General features: G+C 44.5%; 1 protein-coding gene across 1 annotated transcript in view; it reads right to left on the bottom strand.

Moving 5' to 3' along the window:
* Positions 1-370: 370 nt before the first annotated feature.
* Positions 371-25,660, bottom strand: part of TCF7 (transcription factor 7) — a 112,433-nt gene continuing 87,143 nt past the window's right edge. Inside the window, exons 6-12 of the mRNA XM_065410188.1 lie at positions 24,326-24,412; positions 21,575-21,685; positions 21,007-21,169; positions 18,679-18,786; positions 12,787-12,876; positions 9,812-9,860; positions 371-538 (exon numbers count right to left, since the gene is read on the bottom strand). Of these exons, the coding sequence (XP_065266260.1) occupies positions 459-538; positions 9,812-9,860; positions 12,787-12,876; positions 18,679-18,786; positions 21,007-21,169; positions 21,575-21,685; positions 24,326-24,412 (688 nt within the window). The 3' untranslated portion in view covers positions 371-458. The remainder of the gene's footprint in view (positions 539-9,811; positions 9,861-12,786; positions 12,877-18,678; positions 18,787-21,006; positions 21,170-21,574; positions 21,686-24,325; positions 24,413-25,660) is intronic.

Here is a 25,660-nt window from a genome sequence, read left to right as displayed (position 1 = left end):
TTTTTCTATCTTTGCTCTAGATAAAAAAGTTGACTATTCCAGCATCTTTGAATCACTTGGGGGCTCAGGACACAGCTGTCCCTTGACTTTGAAAACAGTGTTTTACAGCATGATGGGTAATTTGGATGGGCCTCCAGTCCATTTCAATGGGCAGCAAAACCACTTGGTAAAAGCAAAGTGCCCCATGCATTAGTAAGTGTTGACTTGTACAATGTGGTACTATGTTCCTGTTGATGGCACACTATACTCTGAGGAGTCGCTGGATGCTACTGACACATGTGGCGTGGATGAGCAGTGAGTGGTCAGTCCAGAGGAGCATGGAGCGCTTTTGACATGAATAGAGGTGGGGAAAGGATTGCGTTGTTCTTTGTGTGCGAAATCAGCAGGTGTAGCAAGCTTGTCTGAAGTAAAAGCAGAGGATATGCATTGGAGTGTATCCAGAGGAGAGGGAGGGGAGTCTATAGCACTTCCATCGGAAGAAACTGGGCTGGAACAGGGTCCTTCTCCTTGTAAGTACCGAATGCACTTCTTTTTCCTCCTAAGAACAGTGAAGAGAGTTATCTGTAAATAAAGGGTGAATTTACAGTGTCATATATTTAAAATGAAAACATTACAGTATTCACTGTAAACAGAGGGCACACAGCAGAAATGAGTGCTAAAGACAGAACATCAAATTACAAAATAAAAAATAAAAATCCAATTTATTTCAATGCTGAGCCAACAGCCTCTCTCTTCTGGGCCTGTAACTATTGCTCTCTGCTACTCTGTTAGATAACTGTAACTGGGCTGTCCAGCTCCGTAAAGTATTTGGAGCTAGCCTTTGGCTGACAGACAGTGTGCAGAACAGAAGTGGAGGACCAAATTCGGGTCTCAGCTGCACTGGTGTAAATGCAGAGAAACGTCAAAACGTCAGTACAAACCGGCATAACTCAAGAGTAGAACTGGGCCTGTGTTGTCTTTGATTACATTCAGTTTCCAAATCTTGTCACTAGGTGGCAGCATAACAGCATTCAGCCTTACTTTAGGCTGGTGGATAAAGAACCAAAGGCCCTAGCAAATGAAGACCATCTTTTTTCAGTGACAAGAAGATAGTTGTTCTATAGATCTTTTATACAGATCAATAACCTTAACGAGTTTAACCATTTTGATATCTAATAAGAATGGACAATTAGACTAATCCAGAATGAGCCAAAAAATAAAGCTTCAGCTGATACCATTATTCTCAACACCTCTAGTGTGACTATTCAGAGCTCAAAACACAAGTCAAGTGGAGTATATGAGGGTCAAGAAAACAAGTGCTAAATATTTAAAGCTACTAAAATTTAACTTTCCTTCATGGTTACTCCCTTCCTTAGGCATAGCCCTTCTAATAGCAAAGTTGTTCCATTTTCAGAAGGTGCCTTTTGCTCACCATTTGAGTTGTGTGCTGTATTGCTGACCTAATGGGAGCAGGGCCAAATTCAGGCCTCATGTAAATGGGTTGAAACCCCATGATGCCATGTGCAGTTGCACCCACTTACTTTAAATGGAGGCGGGCTTGTGCTTGCCCATCCCTGGCGATTCAATAGGTGCACCCACTTACATCAGATCTGAATGTGACCCCAGTCTAGGGCCTGGTCTATACTTTGGACTAGTTCCAATTCAGACGTCAGACCCCAGCAACAAGTATGGCTGCGACAGCTGAAACCCCTTGTAGAATCAGGGAATGCTGTGAGTGGCACTGCTTGAATTTACCTCTGCTTGATACTGGGGTGAACTGATCAGGTGCAGATTTTGCCTTTCCTTGCCTATCTCTGGCGTTTGCACCCTTGCTAACTTCCTACAAAGGAGACCCAAAACAAAGCCTAGGTTTGTGGAATTTGTGCAAAGGCTTATGGTCAGCATGAATTGCCATGCAAAGTTCAAACGTCAGCATGGGAGCCCTCCCTCACTTCTAACAAAGGGGTGTGTACGATGACTGTGATGGAAGTGCTATTTTATGTATTAACTTGGAGAAAAGGGCTGATTCTCAACTCTGTCCTCCATGTCTAGCCCAGGAGCACTTACTTTGTGCCTACGTGGCCCAAGGTCACTTCTGGGAAGATGGGCAATGCTGCATTTGTATGAGAAAGCTGGCACTGGCTATGGCTGGGAAAGAGTCACACCCACTATAGAAGTGGGTCACTGCGAGGGGAGACAATTACGAAGCAGCAGCAAGGGCAGACCCCTTCAGTTAGAGGCGCTCAGCCTTGGTAACTTGACAATGAACTGGGGGCACAGAAAGGGCTGCCGTTATCTGGCCCAGACAGCAGGTCCTTAAGTGAGGGCCCCTGTGATAGGGTGTAAAGCCCACACTGGTACCGAGCGGGTTAGCAGGAGTCTGAATGCTCAATTAATGCACCTGCTGGCACTAGAGAGGTGCAAAGTAGGTAAATTAGCAGATCCACCTGGAAGTGAGTCAAGTTTCCTTAAAAGGCTTGAGAGGGCTCAGCTGGAGACGACCCTGCTGTCTGAAAATGGGTTCATAGAGAGAGAACTGGGAAAAGCAGTAAGAGGGGAGATAGTTCCGGTGGTGGGTCTCAAACTGGGGCCAAAGCTCCGGGGAGTCAGTGCTGGTGTTCAGCTGAGGAGCAGAGTACTGCAGAAGGCTTGTGAAGAACTCCACTTCAAGGACAGCAGTGGTTTAAGTTTAAACTTTTGGTTGGGGATTTGGAGAATTCCAGGGGAATCCTGCAAGCCAGGCCCTGCAGGAAGGGTAAAGCCTGAGACCTCTGGGAGCTTGGGGGGCAATGTAGGTATGTGGTGAGCCTAGGAAGGGGCTGATGTACTGGCTCAGCTAGGAAGAAGCTCAAGGCAGAAGCAGGGGGCCTGAATGGACAGACCTTGCCTGCTTATAACAGGGTCTCTGGGCTGGAGGGCCTGGGTTTCCTTACTGGTTGGCAACAAAGGTTATGCAAAGACCCTGCAAACCAGGAGTGGAAGGACTAGCAAGCTGGGACTTGGGTCAAAGAGTTGGCTTGAGTATGCTGGACTATTGTTTGTTGGATTTTTGGTTTCCCTGGAAGAGGAGACACTTTAAAGTGACCTGGCTGGATGGGTTGAGTCACCAGAAGAAGCATGTCACCACAGAGCCTGACCAGCTGTTGGCAGGGGGCACCGAGAGCATGCTATGCCACAGCCAGCCACAAGGAGGTGTGCCAGTGGTGAGTCCTCTTCTACAGCTCCCTTATTCTCATCCTTTCCAGTCCTGTAAGTACTTCGAAATACTGGTTTTACAGAGCAGTAGGAAGGGAATGACTAAGGGTGTTTGGACAGCCGACCACGCAATGTTCTGGTACTCAGACCACACTAAGCCAAGATCTAGCTGGACCACATAAGCATACTTGGCTAGGATATAGGGAAAGCCCAAGCTGTGGGAAGTGAAATGGTGCTGGTAATTCAAAGGGAAAAGTGTCACCTACTGAATCCAGACTGAGCCAGTGCCCAGTCATGGTTCTGAGATCACTTCTGCTACTGGTGGTTCTTACATCCGATTTGAAACGCTTTCAGATCACTCATGGCCTTCTCCCAAGAAGAGGGGTGTTACCCCAGTTGGATTTTGTCGCTGAGGTTAATTGCCTACCTCCTTTCCCGTGGCTATTTCAGTTGGCCATAGACTCCTTCTCTTTCTTTTCCAAGTTGTTGAGTAATGTTAGTGTGGGCTGTGGGTTACCCCAGAGGTGGCTACACTTGAAGTGCAGGACAAAAAGATTTCTCTCTATACATGTATTTTAAACAATCAGCTGGTAAGACCTGTAACATGCGTTAACATTTGTTAGTAAATACGTGATCATTTTTATGGTAGCTTGACAACCTACCAATAGTTCGTTCTGAGAACCCAACAACGAGAGCACGTTGGTAACATCCCTGTTCAGTGGAGGAGGAGGGGTGCACCAACCTGAACTCTTCTACGGCTATAGTTTGAAGTGGAAACAAAGGCACAAGGAAGAATGATTTGGGAACAATGTAGTCATTGGGGAAACAAGGAAGGATAACTACAGCGTTCTGCCCTTCCCCTTCAGGATTAGCCAGTGGAAAGGATGGCAGTTTCCCCAGAGGATCGAAAAGAGGCCAACATTTTCAAAAATTGGACTCAAATTAGGGGTAGGGTGCTCATGTCCCTCCATTCTAGCTGCAGTGCCACCCACTCTGGTTCTTCTACCTGATCCCCTCTTGTGGCTCTGCCTCCTAGGCAGAGACAGCCTCAGGCATAGCAGATGGCCACCCACGGCTCCTCATGGAAGAACAGATCTATCCCCAGTGCCATTCTGAACTGCTTCCTACATCTGCCCCCCCTGGTTCCTCCTGAAGGGGACCCTCGATCCTGCCTAGGCCTCCACAGTGTCTCTGAATCCCAAATTCTTTGCACTGGCTGTGCAGTGCCTGCATTAAAGCACAACCACAGAGCACTCTGGGGCATATTTAAGACTGAAACGTGCTCCTGCTCAGCCATGAGTAGCGGAACAGGGACCACCTTTTGGAGGAGGAAAAACTGCAGGGTGTAGGGGACTGGGTGGGTTGGCCAGAGGAGGAAAGTGGTCAGAAGGTGCCAAATCCCTTCAAGTCTGGGATGCTAATGAATCTAGGGCCAGCATTGTCCCTGGGGAGGTGCCTGGGGAAGGCAGAAAGTCAGCAGAGTCACGAATACATAGAATTGTCTGGCCTGTGAGTCTCTGGAGGGTAGAACGCCTGTTTATACTGGTGTACAGGCTACTTGCAGTCGTTGGTTTAATTAGCTCAGGAAAAGACAGCAGCTGCCATGACAACTCCATTGCTCACACTTCAACCAATGTACCTTCTGGGTGAGGAAAGCTTACCATGAATTGTCCCTAGAAGAAGCTCAGATACTGGTGAGGAGTGTAATGGAGGTAGAATAGGGGGAAGTGTTAGAATGAACCCTTAACCAAACCCTTGATTCAAAACAATCCGTTCTACACCTTTTCTCAATGGACTGTGATTAAACAGAGCTGGTCAGATGTTGCAAAAAATCCATTCTCAAATAAAGACAATGGGAAAATGGGTAAATTCACAGCAAATATTCACTAAAATATTCCACTACCTCTATTCTCACATGACCCCAGTCTTATGGACCAGATCCCTTTGTAGGACAAACTCTAACCACTTTGAAAAGCAAATCCAGGCAGAAGAGAAGGGTACTTGGGTCATACAGTCCACCCCATACATCACTGCAGAAGAGTAGCTCCAGGGCCCCATTCATTCACAGACTATGAGGAGGGATGCTTCAACAGTGCCTGTACTAATAATCATCTTCTCTGTAAGCTTACTTGGCAGTGAGTCATTGATCGGTTACTCCATTGTTCAATCTATTCGGAAATGCTAAGATTTAGCCTACGTTTAGTTATCTGTAAGTACGCAGGAGGCGTTAAGACAGTATTCTCAGTGTTACAGCAAGAAGGCCTGGACTGAAGTTATCACATTGCTCCCAGTTCACCTGGTCTCTAGGATTTCTATATTCAAAGTGTCAGTGCTGTGGTTCACTTTAGGGTGAACCAGCGGGTATGGTATTAAACATGACAGTCCTTGTGTAAACTGAATGTTCACACGGCTTCTAATGGGATAGAATTTTCCACTGTAGACAAGTCCATGGTGAAGTCATTTCCCCATTCCACCTCAGGCACTTGCTGCTGTGCGTGAGGTGGGTGTAGGAAGAAAACTGACTGCCGTATTTTATACTCCATCAAAAAATCTGTGTGGGGGAGGGGGAAGGTTAATGAATTGAATGACTCTCTCTTTAAACAGTAAAATTATAAACCATAAGGAGACCTGCCATGTCTGAGTAGATACATTAACCCTTGAGGCCTAAAATTTACATGTAGGCTATGCAACTTAAAAGATAAATGGACACAATAAACATACACCTCATGACCCAGGCTGTAGAGACGTCAGTGGATTGCTTAGACTAGGTTCACCAATTACATAGATCCCACTATCTTTCCTCTAAATGTTGGGGCTGGAAAAGGAGTCTAATAGAACCAAGCTTTCCCAGATGAAGATACAACTTCTGAGGGGACAAAGCATTTTAATCAGTTAATTCTCTCCCATTTTGGGGATGGATATTCTCTGGAGGTTTCTGTCAGAGGCAGATCTCAATGATGAGAAAGCATACACTTCTGAAGCCCCCAAGTTGGCTGTTGTGTATTAGTACCTGGAATTGCAGAACAGCTGCTATTATACAGTATGTGAGATGTCAGGGTAAAAAAACAAGAAAGCATGCTAAGGTCTTAGGAGCACTCCAGCAATGCGTGTTAGTTGGTAAGCAACATCAGGCAAAGCAAAGTGTTAGCACTGCATCCTAATTAAAAGATCTCAAATAAACTTGGGAGTAAAAATACGAACACTGCCCACACACCTAAGAATTGTGCTCTTCATGGCTGCATGGGAGACCTGGATTCAACACTTTGTCCTGGTCTGTCAATTCCCTGTCTGGCACTGCTGCTAGGAAAGGCCTACATCACATAAGAGGCTCTTTGACCAATTTTAGGTGCAGCATTCAGAGCCTCCAAGGGCACCCCAGTCTTCCAAGGTCAGAAAGGTAGTGATTGTGGTGGCATCATGAGGGTGTGTTGTATTAAAAAGGGAAATGAGGAATTTTCAGGGCTATACAAAGAATTCCCCAGGGGAAAGACCAAATACAGACAGGGAGCGATTTTGTGTAGGAGGAGAATACAAGGGGTTAACTAAGACTCTTTATGACCAGTGATATGCTGGAAATTGGACCAATCTAACTACACAACTTGCATCAGGACACTGCCTGTTAAATAGACTGGTCTCTGAAGGATAGCCAGTATCTGACACCCTGGCTCAATCAGAAGAGATTTTTTTTGAAGCTCCAATCTGGAAGCCCCCATTTCCAGCCAAGAATGTTCCAGCATCACAGGCTGTGATCAGCCAACATCTAGGCCCCTCATAGCTGCATATTCCTTTAGAGATTCAGGTTATTTGCTTTTTAATGCAATGCAAATAACTTTCAGGTTTTGCTAGACAGAAGCCAAAAGATGGAACTATAATGCCCTGTGACTCAGCAGATTGTACTGAGAACTGTACACACCTCTACTCTGCTCAGGCTGCATTTACTCCATACATGGTTGTCCAGAAGTAGGTCATGGGCCTCTCATGCCTGGGACTGCTTAATGACACTCTGACCCAGGTATTACTCATTCTGTTCACTTGTCAAGGTATTTCCTCATTCTAGTCCCTCATTCGTTCCTTGGAAGCCTTAGTTGGTGGAGTCCTCAGAACATCTCATTGCTTGGGGCACTAACTGTTCTAATGGCAGCGTACTACGGTAATGTACATTTTTAGTCCCAAATGTAAATAGGGAAAGGCAGCACTTTGGGTACATTGTATGGGCCCTCAAAGTGGTGGTCATATAGGGGGAAAAAGGCTCCACATCAAGTCCCTCTTTGGAAATAGGAAGATGGGGAATAAGCATTTGTTTTCCTCCATTCCACATGTGCACCATTGTAGGAACCTCTGACCCTGTAGATCAGCCTCCCAGGAACAGTGAAATAGGAATCTTAATAAAACATGTAAACTATTACATGCACTTCACCAACCTGCTATAAGAAATACGTGTCAAATTTTGGGTCTAGCAACCTTGACAACATACGTCCCTTCAACTCTCTTCTCTTAGAAATTGAAAGAATTTGGGGGGAACCTTCAGCAATACCAGCCCACAACAATGATACCCGGGGAAAACCTTCCCAGTTTGGAAGGAACAAATTTGAGCAATGCCAGTAGTTTGTTTTGTGTGTTAGGAGCCAAGGGCACTATAGAAACATGCATGAAAAATAAAACCACATACAGGGGGGAAAACAATGCGCTCAGGAAAAGGCACTAAAAGCAGAGTAGAGTTTCTCTGATACACACCTGCACGGGCCGCACCAGTCCGTTTGTTGGTTGAGGCCAAAGCGAGCTCTGCATTTCTTAGGAGAGGCGGGATCTGAACATAGAAGCATGCGTGGCGGAGAATGGGCAAGACAGAGGCACAAAGAGGAGGAGGAGGAGCAGGAGGAAGAAGAAAAGATGCAACATCATTTCAGCCACTTAAGACAAAACTAACAGACTAAAATCCCATTCTTCAGCAACAGAACTATTCAGACCCCACTTTCCTGTAAAAAAGGGATTGTTAGGCAAGTATCAGAGAGATTACACCCAGTGGGGTGGGGGGGGAGATGTTTGGGAAATGGCCTCAAGTTACAGATGTTGGAGACTTTGATCCCTCCCACCTCTGGTGCTCTCCTAACTCAACCACTTCTCCACAAAGCCAAGTCCAGGCAGTCAACATTCAGTTACAGGAAAGCTAGGAATTTACCTGGAAATTAATTGCTTCTTAGGGAATGTCAAACTTCTTAGATTTGAAATGCTGCCAAATCAGACAGCCACCCATTGCCTCCTGTATTGAAATCTTACCTGCTCCCTGGTTAAATGGCCGCCCAAAGAACTGAGTCCTCATATATATTAAAACAGAAGAGGAAAATACTGCAGAAGCAGATTGAAAACAAATAGCACCAATGAGACCCATATGGGGCAATTCCATTCTGCTTCCCTAAATTCTCTCTCTAGTTCTAATGGACAAGCCACTCTTCTGCATGTACTGCCCTAAAGTCCTGTGTAGTGTTGCTGTGTGACAATAGGGGCTGATTGGGGTAGTGCCCTATTTTCATTTAGATACATGTGAACTTTTCGCACTAGGGTAAATGAGATCTGAGCAGTACCTTTGTGTCAATGTTACTCATTCACTTTCATAATCGCCAACTTTTCCTGCTCTGTGCCGTTAATCAGCAGCTGCCTTCCAGCCCAAAGAGGGCTGCATTCCAGTGGTGGGTGAAATTATTTATTTTTACACCACGTATACTACATAAAATCTTACATTTGTTATCAATCTAGGCAAGAATTGAGATGAAAAGTTAACTTACTATAAGAAATGTGCAGTTTAGCTTCATGAGAGACACAAAGCATATGCCTTGACATTTTCTCTTGATGTGATATAACAAAGGTCCATTAGTACAGATAACTTAGAAATGCTTCCAAATCTAGGATGTGAATAACTTTGGATTGTGTGGGTGTGCACACACATCTATATACACAGTGAAATCTGCACTAGGTCCACCTCCAATAAAGAGCACTCTGTTGTTAGCAACCACATTAAAGTACCCCATGGTTTTCAGTGCAATTTTGTTTGACTTTTAGGCTACTTCTACTACAAAAAGATTTGTGATGTGGTCCCTGGGGTGGCCTTTAAAGAGGTTTCATAGCTCTTAGATACGCAATATTGATGCATCTAACGGATAAAGGCATCACTTTTGACTAAAGGACATTGGTGCCTCCTGCCATGCAGAACCTACTGGAGCATTTCCCCTGAATATCTCTGTGGCAGAACAAATTGTAGGGGTGACTTCTATTAAAAATGATTTATTAGCCACAATCTAGTTTGACTGTAGTATTGTAGCTGTGTTAGTACCAAGATATTAGAGACAAGGTGGGTGAGGTAATATCTCTTATTGGACCAACTTCCATTGGTGAAAGAGACAAACTTTTGAGCTACGAAGAGCTCTTCAGGTCTGGAATCCCGCTTGCTCAGTTTTCATAAACGCCACCCATGTGTTTTTTAGGAACAAGACAGTTATAGAAGAAATTTACTGTGACTTTAAAATATGCCATTTTTTAGCTTTAGAAAGCTGACCGAATGAGCTAAAACCTGGATGGCAAAATACAACACCCAGTGATAAGCTACTGAGTAACATGCTGAATTCAGTACCAATTAGTTTACCTGAATTGGAGTCTTGCTGCTTTTCTCTTGCTCGTCTTTTCTTTTTTCCCTAGGATGCAAGAGGGAAATAATATTAGTTTCTTCTCTCAGGACTGGTGGAGGTTGTTCAGTATTATGACTACAACAATTGAAAGGGACAGTCATAGGGCATAAGTAAAATTCATGAAGCGTCACAACATCTGGAGTTGTTGTTGCCCATGAGGACTGAACCAAGCACCTTTGGAACTAAAAGCATGAGCCCTCTTCTGCTTATACTAAAAAAAACAGGTCTATTAGCTCAGGGGCAGTAGCAAACTTAAACCTCCCAACATGACCTGCCCAGTCTGATATGTACATCTCCCTTTTTGTCATTTCATTCATCACAGATGATGCAACGAGGGGCCTTGTACAGAACCAGACAGCTTTCTGTGTCACCTGATTGGCCATTTGCCCATCAATAATCCACACATTAGGAATTAAAGGTGTGTAGGGTTTTTTCAAAGCTACGGTTGATAACTTCAGCAAAAGGTTGCTGGTAAAACCAACCTTTCCTTAGCGTTTTAGAGATGTATGTACAGTCATGGTTAAGCTACAGTTTAGCAAGTCGTGGAGAACACAGGCCTGCGTGGTGTAACAAAAGCATAGGGAGAAACCACTGCTTCATTTTCTGTCTGGTTTAGAGCTATCTGTCTTCACAGTTGCCAGAGATTATCTAGTCTCTGATATTCATTTTGAAGAACCTTGTTGACAGAGACAGCAAACTCTACTATGAAAAAATACCATATTTTTAAATACAAAGGAAGAGACAGAGTCATGAACAACAACTGTTATACTTTGTCTCCCCTTCAGTGAGAGAAGTGCTCAGGCAGCACAGTGTGGGCTTTCCTTTGCCAGCCATATTCCCAAATGCAAGCACATACCAAAACCAGTGATTTATTCCACAAATCAGACTGTGCAGGCTTAGGGATCTTCCACAAGGTAGCCGCCAATGGGCCAGCTGAATCGTTGCAGGAATGAAACACTGCTTCTTTTATCTGTATAAATGCCAACTCAACACAGATGGAGAGACAAAAAGATGTAGCGCGAACCCTCGTGGAAAGGGAACATACTGGTAACAACTTAGGACAAGTATTTCAACATACACTGGAAGTTACGGGATGCAACACACAATTTTTCAGAATTCACCAAATCAGAATCTCTCTGCACATGCAGTAATATATATTGTGTATAGACCGACAGTTCGGGGCATGTAGGGCCAGATTGTGCCTTGATGATCTCTAAAAGTGCCAGGGGAGAGAAGGAAGCTATAAGGAGCCTCCCGCTTTGGGCCCCTGTGCAGCAGAGAGTCACCATCATGGCCTGGCCTTGCAGCAGGGAGGGGCCTGAAAGAGTGTAGAAGCCTGGTGCTCCTCTTGTGCAGCAGGAAACTTGGAGGTGGAATTTCTTCTTCCTGAAGCTCCTCTTGGAGGTATGTGCCTAAAGGCATGAGTAAACTGATAGGGAGGGATATCACTAACATAGGTAGCAAATTCTATAGAGGGGCTATATCTTCCTCAACTGTCATGAAGGAGTGACTAAAAATGAGAGAGGATGAGCAGTTCTGAGGATGCCACTGACAGATAAATAATTAGCTGTGACACTCTGAGTACCTTTCCCAGACCGGAGGAAGAGCTCTCTGTAAGCTCTAAAATTTGCCTCTCTTGCCTGCAGAAGTTGGTCCAATAAAAGACATTACCTCACCCACTTTGTGTCTCTAGATAAATCATCGTCAAGTAGTTAGAGAAGGAAATGCCCCAGTGTGGTAGATCATAGACTCCGGTCACAGGAGAATACGACCCCCAGTTAGATTAACAAAACACTTGATCTTAACCAAAAAGCAGAGAGGTGATGGTTGAATTTTTTTCCATTCTGAGACTCAGTGCTAGGCACATGGAATGGAAATCAATGCAGGTGAGATGGCCAAACAGTTTATTTATCTGAACACCCACTTTTCCACTACATGTTCTGGTCCCCTTGAGTGAAACCATAGCCAATGTTTTTAAAATAAGCATTTGCTCAACTATCTAGGGCCTGTTTTTCACGTTCCACAAATCTACTATTTTCTGGAATATATTTTCCTGATTTTTCAAAGTCCTGGAATCCAATATCATAAGCACTTTGATTATTCCACAACAGGCAGCAAAGATGGTGCATAAGATTTACATATAATTTAAGAAAAGTGATTAAGAGTTTGGAGACCACCGAGGCCCTGTCCACACTCTAGCTTTTACTGTGCTCAAACATGTTTATTGTTAACAAGGTGCTAACACTGCTTCCCTGATAATTGCGGGTATGGTCAAACCATTTTATGTAACTCTAGTCTACGATCACATCCACGTTACAAATTCAGCTGCACTGAAGGAGCTGGTTAGAACACAGCTATAACCCTCCTCCTTTGGATTAAACTCCATCTGAGCAAAATAATGCTGGCAATTTAAATCCAGGGCACTCCATTCAGTGTTGCTTGTCAATGAGTGTCTGATGCCAGCTGCCCTGCTGGCACAGGCTTGACTTACGGGTATAAGTCGCTGGATAGCGTTGAATGCTCACACTCCAGCTAATGTTCTTGAAGATCAGGAGTAAAGATACCAGCACTACTGGGCTGGTCCTAGATTTAACTTTTTCCAATACCTCAATGGAAAAAACACATCGTCCATTTGTTGCAATTTCTTCACGTCTGTCTCTGTTCTGTTATGTTCCATAATAGAACAATGTCGAATGACATACCGGGCATTGACTTTAAAGCAACATTTAGCCCACACTGTACTCTGAAGTGTAGTGAGAGGATTAAATAAATTCCATAGCCAGTGAGCGATTCCATGGCCATGGAAGTGTGAAAAGCTCAGGGCTCCTGGAATTCTGCAGCTAACACTGGAATCGGTGGGTACAGAGTGGCAGACAGCTACACATTCTCACTGCTGCAGAGTTGACTAACATTCGCTGCAGAATTCTCTTACCCTTGCCGCAGAAACTGGCCCTGAAGTGCCGCAGAATTCCAGGGGCCCTGAGTATAACTGAGTGTGTTCACGGGCTGAAGAGCCTGAAGACTGAAGAGCAAAGTATTAAAATAGTAAAAATGGTAAAGTTTTAAAATAGTAACTGATCTCTTTAAATAAATCCAATACATGCACAGAAGGTAAACAGTGTTGTCAACGCCCCAGACTTTATTGCAAGTCTCACAATGGTGGTTTTTAAAGTCCCAGCTCATAGAATTATGGTATGAGAGAATCTCAGCAGACAAAAATTGCCCTCATGGTTGCAGGGAGAAGCTTGAAATCATGAACCTTATATATTTGGAGATCTACCCATCAAACAGCATAAGGCAAACAAAAAGAACCCCAAATGTATTACTTTCAAAATATCAGGAAGGTGTGTGTGGGTTTTTTGTTTTGTTTTTAAGGCATGACTCTTGAATGCTTGGGGTTGGCAAAGCTGGGTATAATGAGATCCGAAGAGGAAAGTAATGCACTGTTACTTGATTGACAATACAGTACTAGTCCCAACCTTAAATCAGTAACGGCGAATCAGCAAATCCCTTCTTGTTGCTTCCCAGGTGTGCCAAAACTGATTCTTCAAAATGGCAACTGGCTGGTTAAACAACCCTAAGAGGTAGCTTCTTTCTTTCAGTGTGTAGACGTTCGAGAATATGGTCAAGATAAATTCATATGTTGCCTGTGTTACTAAATAACAAGTAGATTATTATTTTCTTCAAACTCCCTCTCTTATTTGGGTTGCCAACACCATAGGGCAATATTTCAATTGACTCCTTGTCTTCCCCTTCCCCCGTGTTTTCATTGGAATTGTTTTACATACTGATAGTTCTACTCACATTAGCGTTGGGTCTAAACTGCTGAACAACATTCTTTAGTTCCTCCCAGTGATTTACACCAGCAGTAAGTTTGGCCCATTATTTTTTTTTAAATGAATAGAACAAAATATGCCCATGCCCAACTGAGGCACTGTGTGATCTTATTACCGTAACTCCGGCCATCCCTCACAACTTCCCTTCCTATTGCTTGTCACCTCACTGCATCACAAAGAAAATGAGACTAAAACCTTTTGCAGAAGGGACCATGCCTTTTTATGTTTCTGTGCAGTGCTGGGCGCATTTTAGAAACTTGTAAAAATAAAATAGATTTTATCTTCACGCTAGTAAAGCAGTGCACTCTAAAGGAAGCCTATGTTAAGGCTGAACAGAAGAGCTTCCATGGGATTGACGGCATTCTGTGCGGCTGACGTATCACTGAAGAGAAGATGCTCTTCTTAGTGTACAATATTTGGTAATAACAGCCATGACCACATTAGTGTTGTTAAGGACTCTTAAAAATAGCCAGTTGTGTTTTCAATTCTCTCTTCACTGTTCTGGACCCGCCTATCAATTCTTCCGTTTCTTCTGCCCATTAGTAAGGAAACACATTTTTATCCTCTACTTGCTTCTCTGACACGGAATGCATAACAACACCCTTTGTGTCCCAATGAGTTCTATTAACAAGCGCACAAGAGCTGCTGGAGCAAATCTGTCCTGTATGAAAGGACTGCTTGCAGTGCTGGCTTTGACCTGTGACTTCTTATATGACTTCTTGTGGTTTGAGTGAAGGTGGAAAGCTCCTAATCGCGGTGAGCTTTTCTTCAGTGTGGGAGTAACTGTATTTCCTGTCTCATATCAAGTCACGTGCCAAGGGCGTTGACCTAGATTCCTCCTCCCCATTTGAGTTACAAAACTGGGGAGACAGAAAAGCATTTGTTGTAGATACAGTGAGAAAAATCACAAAGCGGCCGCTTCCTGGCTTTGGGCACTTCTGTCCCAAAACAACTTTGGATGAGCGGATGAGCAGACTGCTAGAGCCTGGATGGCCAGCAGAAGATATGGGGGCTACTGGAGAAGTGCAGGTAGGGTGAGAGAATGTTTCCAGAGCCCAGACGGCAGCTTTTTTTTTTTTTTTTTTTTGAGGAGAAAAGATTCAGTGGGAGAAATGCAGAACGAGGCGGTTTTGTTAAAGGAAGCACTCCATCTTGGTGTGTGGGAGGGGAAGCAACCTGCTGTATCAGAGGCTGCTGGTGTTGCCCTGGCTCTCATAACACCACTGACTGCTGCTTCGGATACTGGTTTAGCAGCCATCCCAGGGGAATACACGCCACTGAGAATCCTGAAGAGCTACATGCAAAATTCCCCCACGTATGTTCCATCAGGAGATCCTTGGCTGAGGTTGGTGGAGTGCCACAGAGAGAGATGCAGGCTTATGGAATGAGGAGTCACCTGGAGAACAGCCATTCTGGGAAGCCAAGGAGTGGCTATAAACACAGTTGGTGGCGTGATCATTTATCTTAGCAGCATTAGGAGAGAAGGGAGCAGCTAAAAGAAAATGCAAGACTCCCACTGACTGCAATGGGCTTTGGATCAGGTGCCAAGCTAACTAGTTAGGCATTTCTGTCTAGCCTCAAAATAAAGACTAGAAAAGCAAAGCTGAATGTGCACGTTTGTGTAGCACTCTTACTCCTATAAAACCTCACTTAATGGGGTTGCCTCTTAAATGATCAGTACAGCTAAGAGAAAATGGGGAAATGATTTATTTTTTTATAGTGGCTCTTCTCAAATGTGCCACAGATTAGAAAGTAAAGAGGTGATGAGACTGTTTCAGACAGACGACTCTACACCAGGGTTTAGCTACTGGAAGCTTGTACTCGCCTGAAAGTTAGTAGTCACAGAAACATTCCTGGAATGGTCAGGAGAAAAAAAGATCAATTTAGAACACAAAGAAAATGGTGCTAAAGGGACATCAGGTGTCTGCTTTAAAAAATACTCTTTAGAGTCTAATTCAAATAAGGCTTTGTGTTTCAAAATTCTCTCTTACTTGATTCCAAGAGATTCAGCTCCTACCATCTATGGATGACCTAACTCTGCTCCCATTGAAGTTGATGGTAAAACTCCCCTGGATTTCAATGGGAGCAGAGTTTAGGCCAACAGGGAGCATTTTTGAAAATCCCATCCTCTATAAATATAACCATCTAATCAGATTTCTAGACAGAACAAAACAAATAATATTTCACTAATGTTTAATGAATTGATTCAGAATTGCTACCAAGGCTGTTGGATCCTACTGTTCTAGGAATCTAATCAAGATGAGAACAAACATACAGAGAATTGGAGAGCAGTTAGGCTATATGAGAGATACCCAGATGTGGCTTGTGTGACTATGGCTTTGTCTATACTGGTGGTTGCGGCATGTAGGGTGTGCATAGCTGCAGGCTGTGTCCATGTTGCAGAGTGTAGCTACACCCATCGGGGAAAGTCTCTGGCAGGGGGAGGTGGCAGGGAAAGGTTCCAGCAGCAGGATGCTACACTGCTATGAAGGCATGGCGTGGGTGTGTAGAGAGCCAGGTAGGGTACGTACGCCAGAACCTTAGGATGTCTTTACTTTACTCACCTAAGCAGTTCCTCACCAGCTACACTGCTATTTATACCCATGCTAGACAGCCATGCAGTGTATGTATTCTACATGCCGTCCTAAGTGTAGACATAGCCTATGGGTACTTGAAATCCCAACGTTCAGTGTGCTTCATGGCCTTCCCCATTGGTTACTGCAGATCATGCTTCACACTGCCAACAACCATTGGGGAACGCTGCTCTGACATTGCCATGTGTTGAATCCAGTAGTGACAGCTGAGATGTTTACAGAGCATATTTCTTGCTGTTCTATTCAGCAACCTTATTCTGGACACTTGTCTAAAATGGTCATTTAAAATAAAAACACCTGTCTCTGGTATCCCTGCTCTGACTGCAGAATCATGGAAGAGTTAGGCTTAGCACACAGACAGTCCCCCACTACCGCAGGACCAGGACTGACAGTGAACTAGAGCGAGGCGGTGGGATATCCCACAGCCCCGCTGAGAGACGAACCGCTGCCATGTTTGGATGTTCCTGTTTTAGTTGAACACTGTGAACATAACATTTGTTTGGGACACCTTTAGAATTATAGGATCGGGTAAAGACCTATTAGATCAGTGAGTCTGTCATCCTGCAAACGCAGCATATGATCCCAGATTAGACAACATTGTACTTACCTTTATTTATGACAGCAGCATCATGAATGGATTGAAAGTTAACCCAGGTAGGCAGCTAACCTAAGGCCGGGATTAGAATCTGTACAATGAAGATCATTATCTCCACTGTTGTGGAATTCTCTCCTAATGAATGGCAAGCAATATTGGAAAAAGTCCAAAAGCCACCAACTCCGCTGATAATAAAGGTGTCATAATAATGGCCAAGAGAGGATATAACCATGGTAAATGGAATTAGAGTGAAGAAACAATAAGGATCCCATTTGAAATTCCCCAAAGCTCATTGAAGTTCAGTAACTTTCACTTGTTACAGTATATTTATAGCTAATTAAAACTACTGGTTAATTGTTATATATGGGTGGGAAATGCAACAGAATCAGCTTGTGAATATTTTATGCTCTGTATAGTTAAGGAAACAGAAAATACAAAGACTGATATCTCCAGTAACTTTAGGGCAGTGACTGATGCTGGGCAGTAGAGCTGCTTCCGTACATGAGGCCAGTGCTGGCAAACTTATAAAAGGACTTTGTCTAGTTTCACACTGGTGTAAATCAGGAGCAATTCCTGTGAGATCAGTGGAGTTACTCAGTTATAAAACAGGCTTAAGTGAGAGACACATCAGCCCCAGAGCAAAACAATATTGATGTTACATGTCATGTCATTGAGTAGGGATATTTCTAATTTTTTAGATTAAATAGTTTTTAAAATTATGATGCAGTACTATAAGGATAGGTGAGAGACTGCTTAGCCAGTAAGGGAGTTCATCTACAAAGCCTGTATACTCTCCACAGTTAAGGCACTCTTGAAGACCTACTGCCACCTACAGTAAATCTCCTGACAAGCACAATAAAGTAAAAGGACAGAAAAAAGTAGGTTTCCCATTACCCCCAACCTCTGTTGGTCTGTCCTTAGACTGTAAGCTCTTTAGGGCAGGGACATTCCATCTTACCAGCCAAGTAAGTGCTACCATCAACAAATAATAAAAAATGAGTATAAAGTCTTTAAACCATAAAGTCTCCACGGGGGGGCAGCCATATTAAAGGAGAAGGATTTTCTCTCGGTCATTCCTGAATCCATAAAGCTGATTTCCCCCCCCCCCCAAGGAATTCAGGAAAAGGGCCTAACAAGCACCATAGTGAGTATTGTGGAAGTCATTGCAGCTCTCTGTTTATCAAAGTCTTAGGCCAGGAGTTCTCCAGATCTTTCATTCAGAGGCTGCGATTTCCTCTTAGACCCCCTCCTTTCCTAACCTTCACCCCGCCCTAAGAGGTAGTTCTCAAAACGTTCCATTCTGCGGATCATCAGGAAATGCTCCTCTGTGATGGAAAACCATTGACTGCCTAAGGCCATCATAGGAGTATATTTCCATAGGACTAATATTGCCAACGACCATTCAAGTAATTTAAAAATCATTTTGATTTCTGCTTATTTTTCATATGAACCTCGGTATTTTTATTAGAGCTTCTACCTAAGACAATAAGTATGCAAACCTCCTTGTTAATAAAGACACATCATTTAGCAGCTGTTGGGAAATGTGACATGCTTGCCAAAAGTATATATTAATCCACAAACAAACAAAAAATGTAACGTATTTCTTAGACATATATTCTTATGCCTATGGGTATATGAATACCCTCCCCTCTATCACCTATCTGTATGAGTGCACTGGTGCGCCCCATGGCTATCAGGAGGTACGCTATCAGGCAGGTGACATTTTCAGGTTCAACTATAGATTTCTAAACATGCTGCCAAGATGCGGCCTTTAGTCCCTAGCTGCATTAAGCACTCACATAGTTATCTCTAGCAGACCAGCCTGGGTAGAGCTGCATGTGAAGCTGCCGTTCCTTCCGAGCCAGTTCATAGTACTTGGCCTGCTCCTCCCGTGACAGTGCGTGCCACTGCAACAACAACAACAACAACAAAAAAGTCCATGTGAGACTCCTCAGTGCATTTCATCACCATTCCTCTTTGCTGTCAGAATGAGATGAGGGCTAGATGGGATCTCCTTCCATTATCCCTTGCGTAGCGTCACTTGTGTCAGTTGAGTTCCATCGGGGTAATTTGATGCTGGGCATCTACAGTGGCATAAGGACAATGTACACACTTTTAAAGGTGAGCAGCTTGCTACCTGCTTGAGGAAAACACTGGTAAGCGATGCAAGGCTGACCCTTCAATCTATAGTGGCGTGGCTAATTGGCTTCCCCAGGGAATGAAGTGAAAGTTCTCTATGTAGCTAGTGGTGCTTGGAGCACTTTCCCCACAGTCTTTTTCTCCTTAGGTTTTATAGACCCCTAATGGCTGGATCCATAGGGGTCACTTCTTCCCTAGCAGGGATAAACACATTGCCTCTACAATAGTCATAATTAAGGATACGTTTTAGTCATGGGTATTTTTAGTAAAAGTCATGGACAGGTCACAGGCAGTAAATAAAAATTCATGGCCCATGACCTGTCCATGATTTGTACTATACCCCTGACTAAATCTTGGGAGTGCTGCAGGTGCTGGGTGGGGGGGGGGCGCAGTCCAGGGGGGGTCGCGTGCAGCGGGTGCTGGGGGGCACCGCGAGTGCTTGGGGTGGGTGTGCTCTGCGGGTGCGTGGGGAGGCCCAGCAGCAGCTGGTGTGACTAGCCCAGGGGCTGCCTGATTTGCTAGGGCAGCCCAAGAGCCAGCCACACTGGCTGCTGCAGAAGTCATGGAAAGTCACGGAATCCATGACCTCCGTGACAAACTCGCAGCCTTAGTCATAATACTCCTTAAATTAGGATCCAGTGTCGGAGTGGTTAGTTTACACATCACTGATCTATTGGTAACTGTAGCGAGGCGGTGGGATACCCCACAGGCCCGCTGAGGGACGAACCTCCCCTAACATCAACGGGGGCGGAGCCACTGGGCCCTGCGCCTGCCCTTCAGAGGTCACAGCGCCGACCCGGAAGTATAAAAGCCTGCCTGCAGAGCTCAGTTGAGAACCAGCCGCCAGAGAGACCAGACGTCTGTGGCCGTGCTCCCACTTGGGAGACGGCAGCAGGCCGCGGCTGGCCTGAGGACTCACCAGGCCAGCCGAGCCTACCCCTCGCTCGTTACCTCGAGGAGGACTGGCCAAGCCTGCCCCGTGCCTGCTACCCCGAGGAGGAGCCGAGCCTGCCCCTTGCCAGCTACCCCGAGGAGCAGCCGAGCCTACCCTTCACCACCTACCCGGAGGAACCGATGCTGCTGGAGACCGCCAAGGACACTGGCGCGACCCAGGTACTCTACGAGGGGGAGTGTGGAAGTAGCCCAGGGGCAGCCGACCCCAGTCTGGTTGCAGCACTGCCAGAGCCTATGTCAGTGTGTTGCGGCCAGGATCCCCACTGACAGCAGCGAGTTTCCGCTACTGCTAGGGCCCCGGGCTGGGACGCAGTGGAGTGGGAGGGCCTGCGTCCCCCCTGCCACCCACCCCTTGGGTGGCAGACTCCCCCTTTCCCTGGCCTGGAGAGGCTGGGACCTCTCGCCCATTGACTCAGCCCCTGCTTAAGGGCCTGAGTCCCTGACTGTTTGGTTGCTGCCCCGCCCTGACCTAGGGCCTGGGCGTCTGTATAGAACTATTGGCTCAGCCCCGGCCTAAAGGGCCTGAGCCCCTAACAGTGGGTTTGCTGTCCCCCACTACCGCAGGACCAGGACTGACAGTGAACTAGAGCGAGGTGGTGGGATACCCCACAGCCCCGCTGAGGGAGGAACCGCGGCCAAGCCCCATTACAGTAACGATCTTGTACTTCCACCCCTCTGCCCTCATATATTGAAAGGGGGTTTGTAAATATTCATTTCAGTAACAGGATATAAAAAGGCACCTACCTGGTGGTTTAAAAATGTTATTTAAAAAGTACTAGTAGGGGAGAGACCCTCCCATGGGCTTAATCCTTCTAAGGAACACCCCCATCACTCCTACTGTTTGCTCATCTAAACATTTTATTCTGTGGAGTGACACAGACCACATTTAAAGAAACACTGATTTCCTCAAAGCCTCCCAGGTAATAGTTTTGTTGTTAAGTAGCTAATCAGTTCTCTCTCTCTCTTTATGGGATTGTGAAGAAGAGAATGGCTTTGCTTAGAAGCCAGCAATATGTTCTGTTCTGTGCTCTTACCCTCCTTCCTAAAATCTGATTGATAGCTGCACTTTCTTTCAGGGTGCACTCAGCAATGACTTTTGCCCGCATTTCTTTCATATACAACATGAAAGCATTCAGGGGCTTCTTGATAGTGGGCTTCTTGGCTTCTTTCTCTCTCTTTGGTTCTGGTTGGGGTTTCCTGGAGAAAAACAAAACAGTCAGTAACGAGCACGCTCTTGCATCTCAGCTATCGGAACTGAACAGTAGTCAGAAGAAATTGTTCCTCGTGAAAATATTAAATACTAAAACACTTGAGCTCAAACCTAGACTAATGCGTATTTTAGGCAATTAGGGCACGGACCCTTCTAACGATCATGCCCATCATGACACCAGCGCCTTTCAGTTGCTGGGGCAACAGCGTAGTGCCGCCAACCTTGCTTGTCGAATCGACAGAGTTGCAAACGTTCCATGTCTGGCCTCCACAGGGTTTTCCCACCCATAGCGTCCCCTCCCATATAAAAAGCGGAATAATTGAGACTAGGACTAAATAGTTAAGGAGACCATTTTGATAGTCTCACCATTGTCTCAAGACTTGCTGACTTACATGGTCCGGTCGTAATGATCCATTTCTTGCTTCCCGGAATGGGGTACTATGGCTGGATGAGGGATTCCAGTGGTATGCATTCCAGAGCTCAGCATCAGGGGATGTGTAAACCTGCAATAGAGGGCATGTCAGTGATCACTGGGACTTTGCGTTTAGCACAACCCTCCCGCGATAGATGGCTGGATTCAGCTCTTAAAGGAGGATTCAGATGTGGGAGAGAGACCTATCTGCAGAACATTATTGCCAGATGAACAGGAAAAGGGGTGGCTGGGAACAGCTCTTTCCATCAGTATTTGTGTCTGGCAGATGGAGAACACATCTTTTCTCACTAGATGGCACTCTTTGAGTTGTTTTTAAGTCATAGGAACAAATGCTAAACAGAAGTAAAAAAGCAAATCGTTGAGATACATTCCTTATCTTATGCAGCTCTGAAATTTTGTAAGGAAAGCATTCTTCCTGAAATAATAATAGGGGGCCATGTAGGGATGCCAAGGTGCTGCAGATCTGCCAAGCCTAACCCAGGACTTTTCCATCACTGCTGATGCTCTAGCAGTAGTAGTTAAATAAAGGCAGCAGTGCTTCACTTGGTGTTTGATTTCACCTGAAGAATGGCACTTACAAAGTTTCTGAATCAATGAAAACAAAGGGGAGGTGTGCATTTTGCCTGGGGTCTTTGACGCTTTTCTTTGGCTTCATCCATCAATGCATCCTTGCTGAGTATTCCTCTGTCATGACGACAGCGGATGAGTGCATAACATAGTAGCCAAACTGATAGCAGAAAAGATTTGGAACGGCATTCAGATTCCATGGGTTTTTTATAAAAATTAATTTTTATGTAATCTAGCCTTACAGAGATCAGCAGCTTTTATTTAATAAAAAAAAGGCATTTTCAGATCTCAGTTGTCACACTATTTTTGTTAGTGTTACAGCAAAAACCAAAACCACACCAACATTTGGATTTGAATTGGGACCCCCATACACCTCCATATTTTTTAATAGAAAAAGCATGAGTCTCAGCACAAATCAAACTGCAACTCTTGGAGGTACACCCAACGCCCAGCCCTAGCCACGTTATCCACCAACACAGAAATGAGATCATAAGAGGTTTTACTAGCTTACAAGATTCATTAGCTCCGTATAGATTTTTGAGGTTCTAGCCAGGCTTTACCAAGCTTGCCATTTTATGGCTGGAGCTCGGAGAGAGCAAGAATTGCCCCTGGGAGATACGTTGTCACACACACAAAAAAGACGTTTTGATTTGATCCATTGGCCACAGTGTGAAGTTTGATCCTCATCTAACAAGGTGTTCTTTTTTGTCTGCAGTATTGCAAAACCTGTCCCACTCTATAGTATAAGTGAAAATGCCAACACCATGCAAGATGAGATTTTTGGGGCAACCATGGAGGAATGTAAACTCCTCTCTCTCGTTTTATATTCTATTTAGATGCTCAACAGGAGAAGTTGCCTCAGGCAGCATGGTGGAAAACTAAGGTAACGTGGCTGACTATTTTCCTGCCACAGTTCCAGGGATAAGTCCCTGAAGAATGCCTTCAACAACAGTTTTGAATGTTATCCCCTACATATCATGACAACACATAGCAGAAGCAAAAGCTGGAGATGCGAACACATGTTGCTTGCACATAAACTCCCCTGGGGCTTAATCTAGTCTAGCTGAAGCGACCAACAGGAGCATAGGGGCTTGCTGTCGGTCGGCTGAAGGAACAACGCAAGCATTTGTAACAAACTCTTCACAATTTTGTCCAAACATGTTTGTGAGCGCTCTAGTGCTATGTAATTGTAGGACAAATCCACACTTAAGGGGCAAATTGTGTTAACAGGCATGTCTGTGCAATCAGTGGGAACTGTGCACATGTATATGAAGGCAGAGTTCGGCCTGACATGCTCATAAATCCGCCAGGGTAACATAGGGAGAAGAGAGGGACATTGCAGTACTCCAATGTCCTAGGCTTGTGTTGCAGAATGCAACTTGCTCTGTATGTAAGTTTTATTGTGTTCTAGCAGCCAGATCCTCAGTTGAGCTAAATTGGCAGAGATCCACTGAAGTCAATGGAACTACACTGTTCTATACCTGCTAAGTACCTGACCCTAGGTTTTTAAGTTTTGTGGGGAGGCTTTTACAGGGGTTAGCAAGGAGTTAGTTCCAACAATCCAGTGATGCAGCATCTACTGGAATGCAGGGAAGTGCAGCAGTAGACAAATGGAATTTAAAAGGCTCAAGATGTTTAAATTTTGCGGTCCTGGGGACAAATAAAATCACTGGTAGTGATCACACTCTCCACCAGCTTTACAACCTGACCGAGAGCCAGTAAAACATGTCAGTCTCCACACAACATAACCCAGTCCATTATACTGAGGAAAGGAACAGTTTATCTCTAGTAAAGATTACAGTTCAAGGTAAGGAGCTGTTTGGAGTGACCTCAGTGACACCAAATATAAAAACTGGACCTCATCCAATCTTTATAATATTGATAGTGGGGGATTTTTAAAATATTTTATTTTTATACTTTTATTGCTCAAAACCAAATCTTCATGGCTTCTCCATGGAAACTCAATGTTTTTATGATTTTAGAGAGACTCAACTAAAAGCAAAATTCTTTCCCTACTCCTGCCATCTGGAATCTTGACAGCCCCTCCCTGGACATTTGCAGTCTGCTGCAAGCTTGTATGGCACAAACTGCAAGCTGCGAGACCAGCAAAGCTGCTGTCTTGTCTCACACAGCTCATACTTACCTGGAGAAAGTAGCCCCAGCAGAGAGCGCTGACGAATACGGCTGTCTAAATCCACATGACGGGAGCGGATAGACAGACTGGCTCTGCCTGGGATCAGGAAGAAAGAGTCTATAAAGCATCTACATCTGTGTGGCTTTTCCTAAAAATATCCTCTATAATTGGACTTATTGCTACTCATCGATGTGAAAGCCTTAGTTGCTCCGGCGGCTAGACAGATGCTTGTGGCATACATTCTTTTCCAACCTCCGTGAAGAGGTAATGCAGATGGACCTGGACTGCAAAGTTCAGATCTGAATGTGGATCCCAACTTCCCCACAATGTTGAAAATACTAGAGCATTATGTGAGCGTATTGCTTCATTAGCTCTAAACAGTTAAAATCTGCTATACAGGTATCAAGATGAAAGGTTCAGGTGGATTATTACTGTAGGAACAAATTGTTCAGCAGTGCACACCCTAACTGAAAAGGTAAAGTTTACAAGGCATAGAAACTTGCTGTGCAAACCAAGATGAACTGCCAAGTTCAAAATCAGCCTCAATCCCACGCTGGTGATTGGGGAATGATCAACCAATCAAATATCTGCACCTGGGATCACTGGAGTAGCAGGCTTTGGTAGATCTTTTAAGTCAGTAAGGAAAATAACATACTGTGTATTATACCGTTTTAAAGTAATCTCGTTTCAAAAGTAGGAGACAAAACTCCTGAGTACGGAATGTATGTGCCAGGTTTGGAATTTGAAACTATTTTGGAGTTACTAGAGTGCAAATGTCTGAGTAACGTTCTTAATCAATGAAAGGTTAAAATACCCCCTCAGAATGGATTTTCTACACACTTTCCAAAAATTATTTCACCTCTGGCTTAAAGCTGGGCATGAAGTTTCAAACCCAAAGAAATTGAAATGAGAGTTTTGTTAAGCACAAGAAAATTGGGGTTTAGAACAGAAGTGCTGCCTCAGTCATTATTACTGAACATGATTGGCAGAGGTGCTCTGCATTAACAGCTCCAACTGATTTCCCACCCTTCTGAAAATGAGGTCCATTATTATTATTATTATTATTTATTATTATTATATCACCAAAGCATCCAGATGTCCTGAAAAGGACTGGGATTGCCTTTTGCCTGGTGCTGTTCAGACAGAGGTAATCACAGTCCCTGCTCTGAAGAGCCATAACTGTAGAATCATGGTACTTAGCCCCTAAACCTGAAAGAGTAAGGTTTTTGCTTATGCCACTCAGTGAATTACTGTGTCTCAGCTTGATGAAATCTAAAAAGCTCTGTGTGTATTAAAATTAGTGCATGTGGTTGAGAACTGGCCTGCTCTGTTTACAACCTGCCA

Source organism: Emys orbicularis, chromosome 8 (assembly GCF_028017835.1).
Source record: "Emys orbicularis isolate rEmyOrb1 chromosome 8, rEmyOrb1.hap1, whole genome shotgun sequence".
Taxonomy (NCBI): Eukaryota; Metazoa; Chordata; order Testudines; family Emydidae; genus Emys; species Emys orbicularis.
Note: the sequence above shows the minus strand (reverse complement) of the source record. Positions and strands in the feature narration are given on the sequence as shown.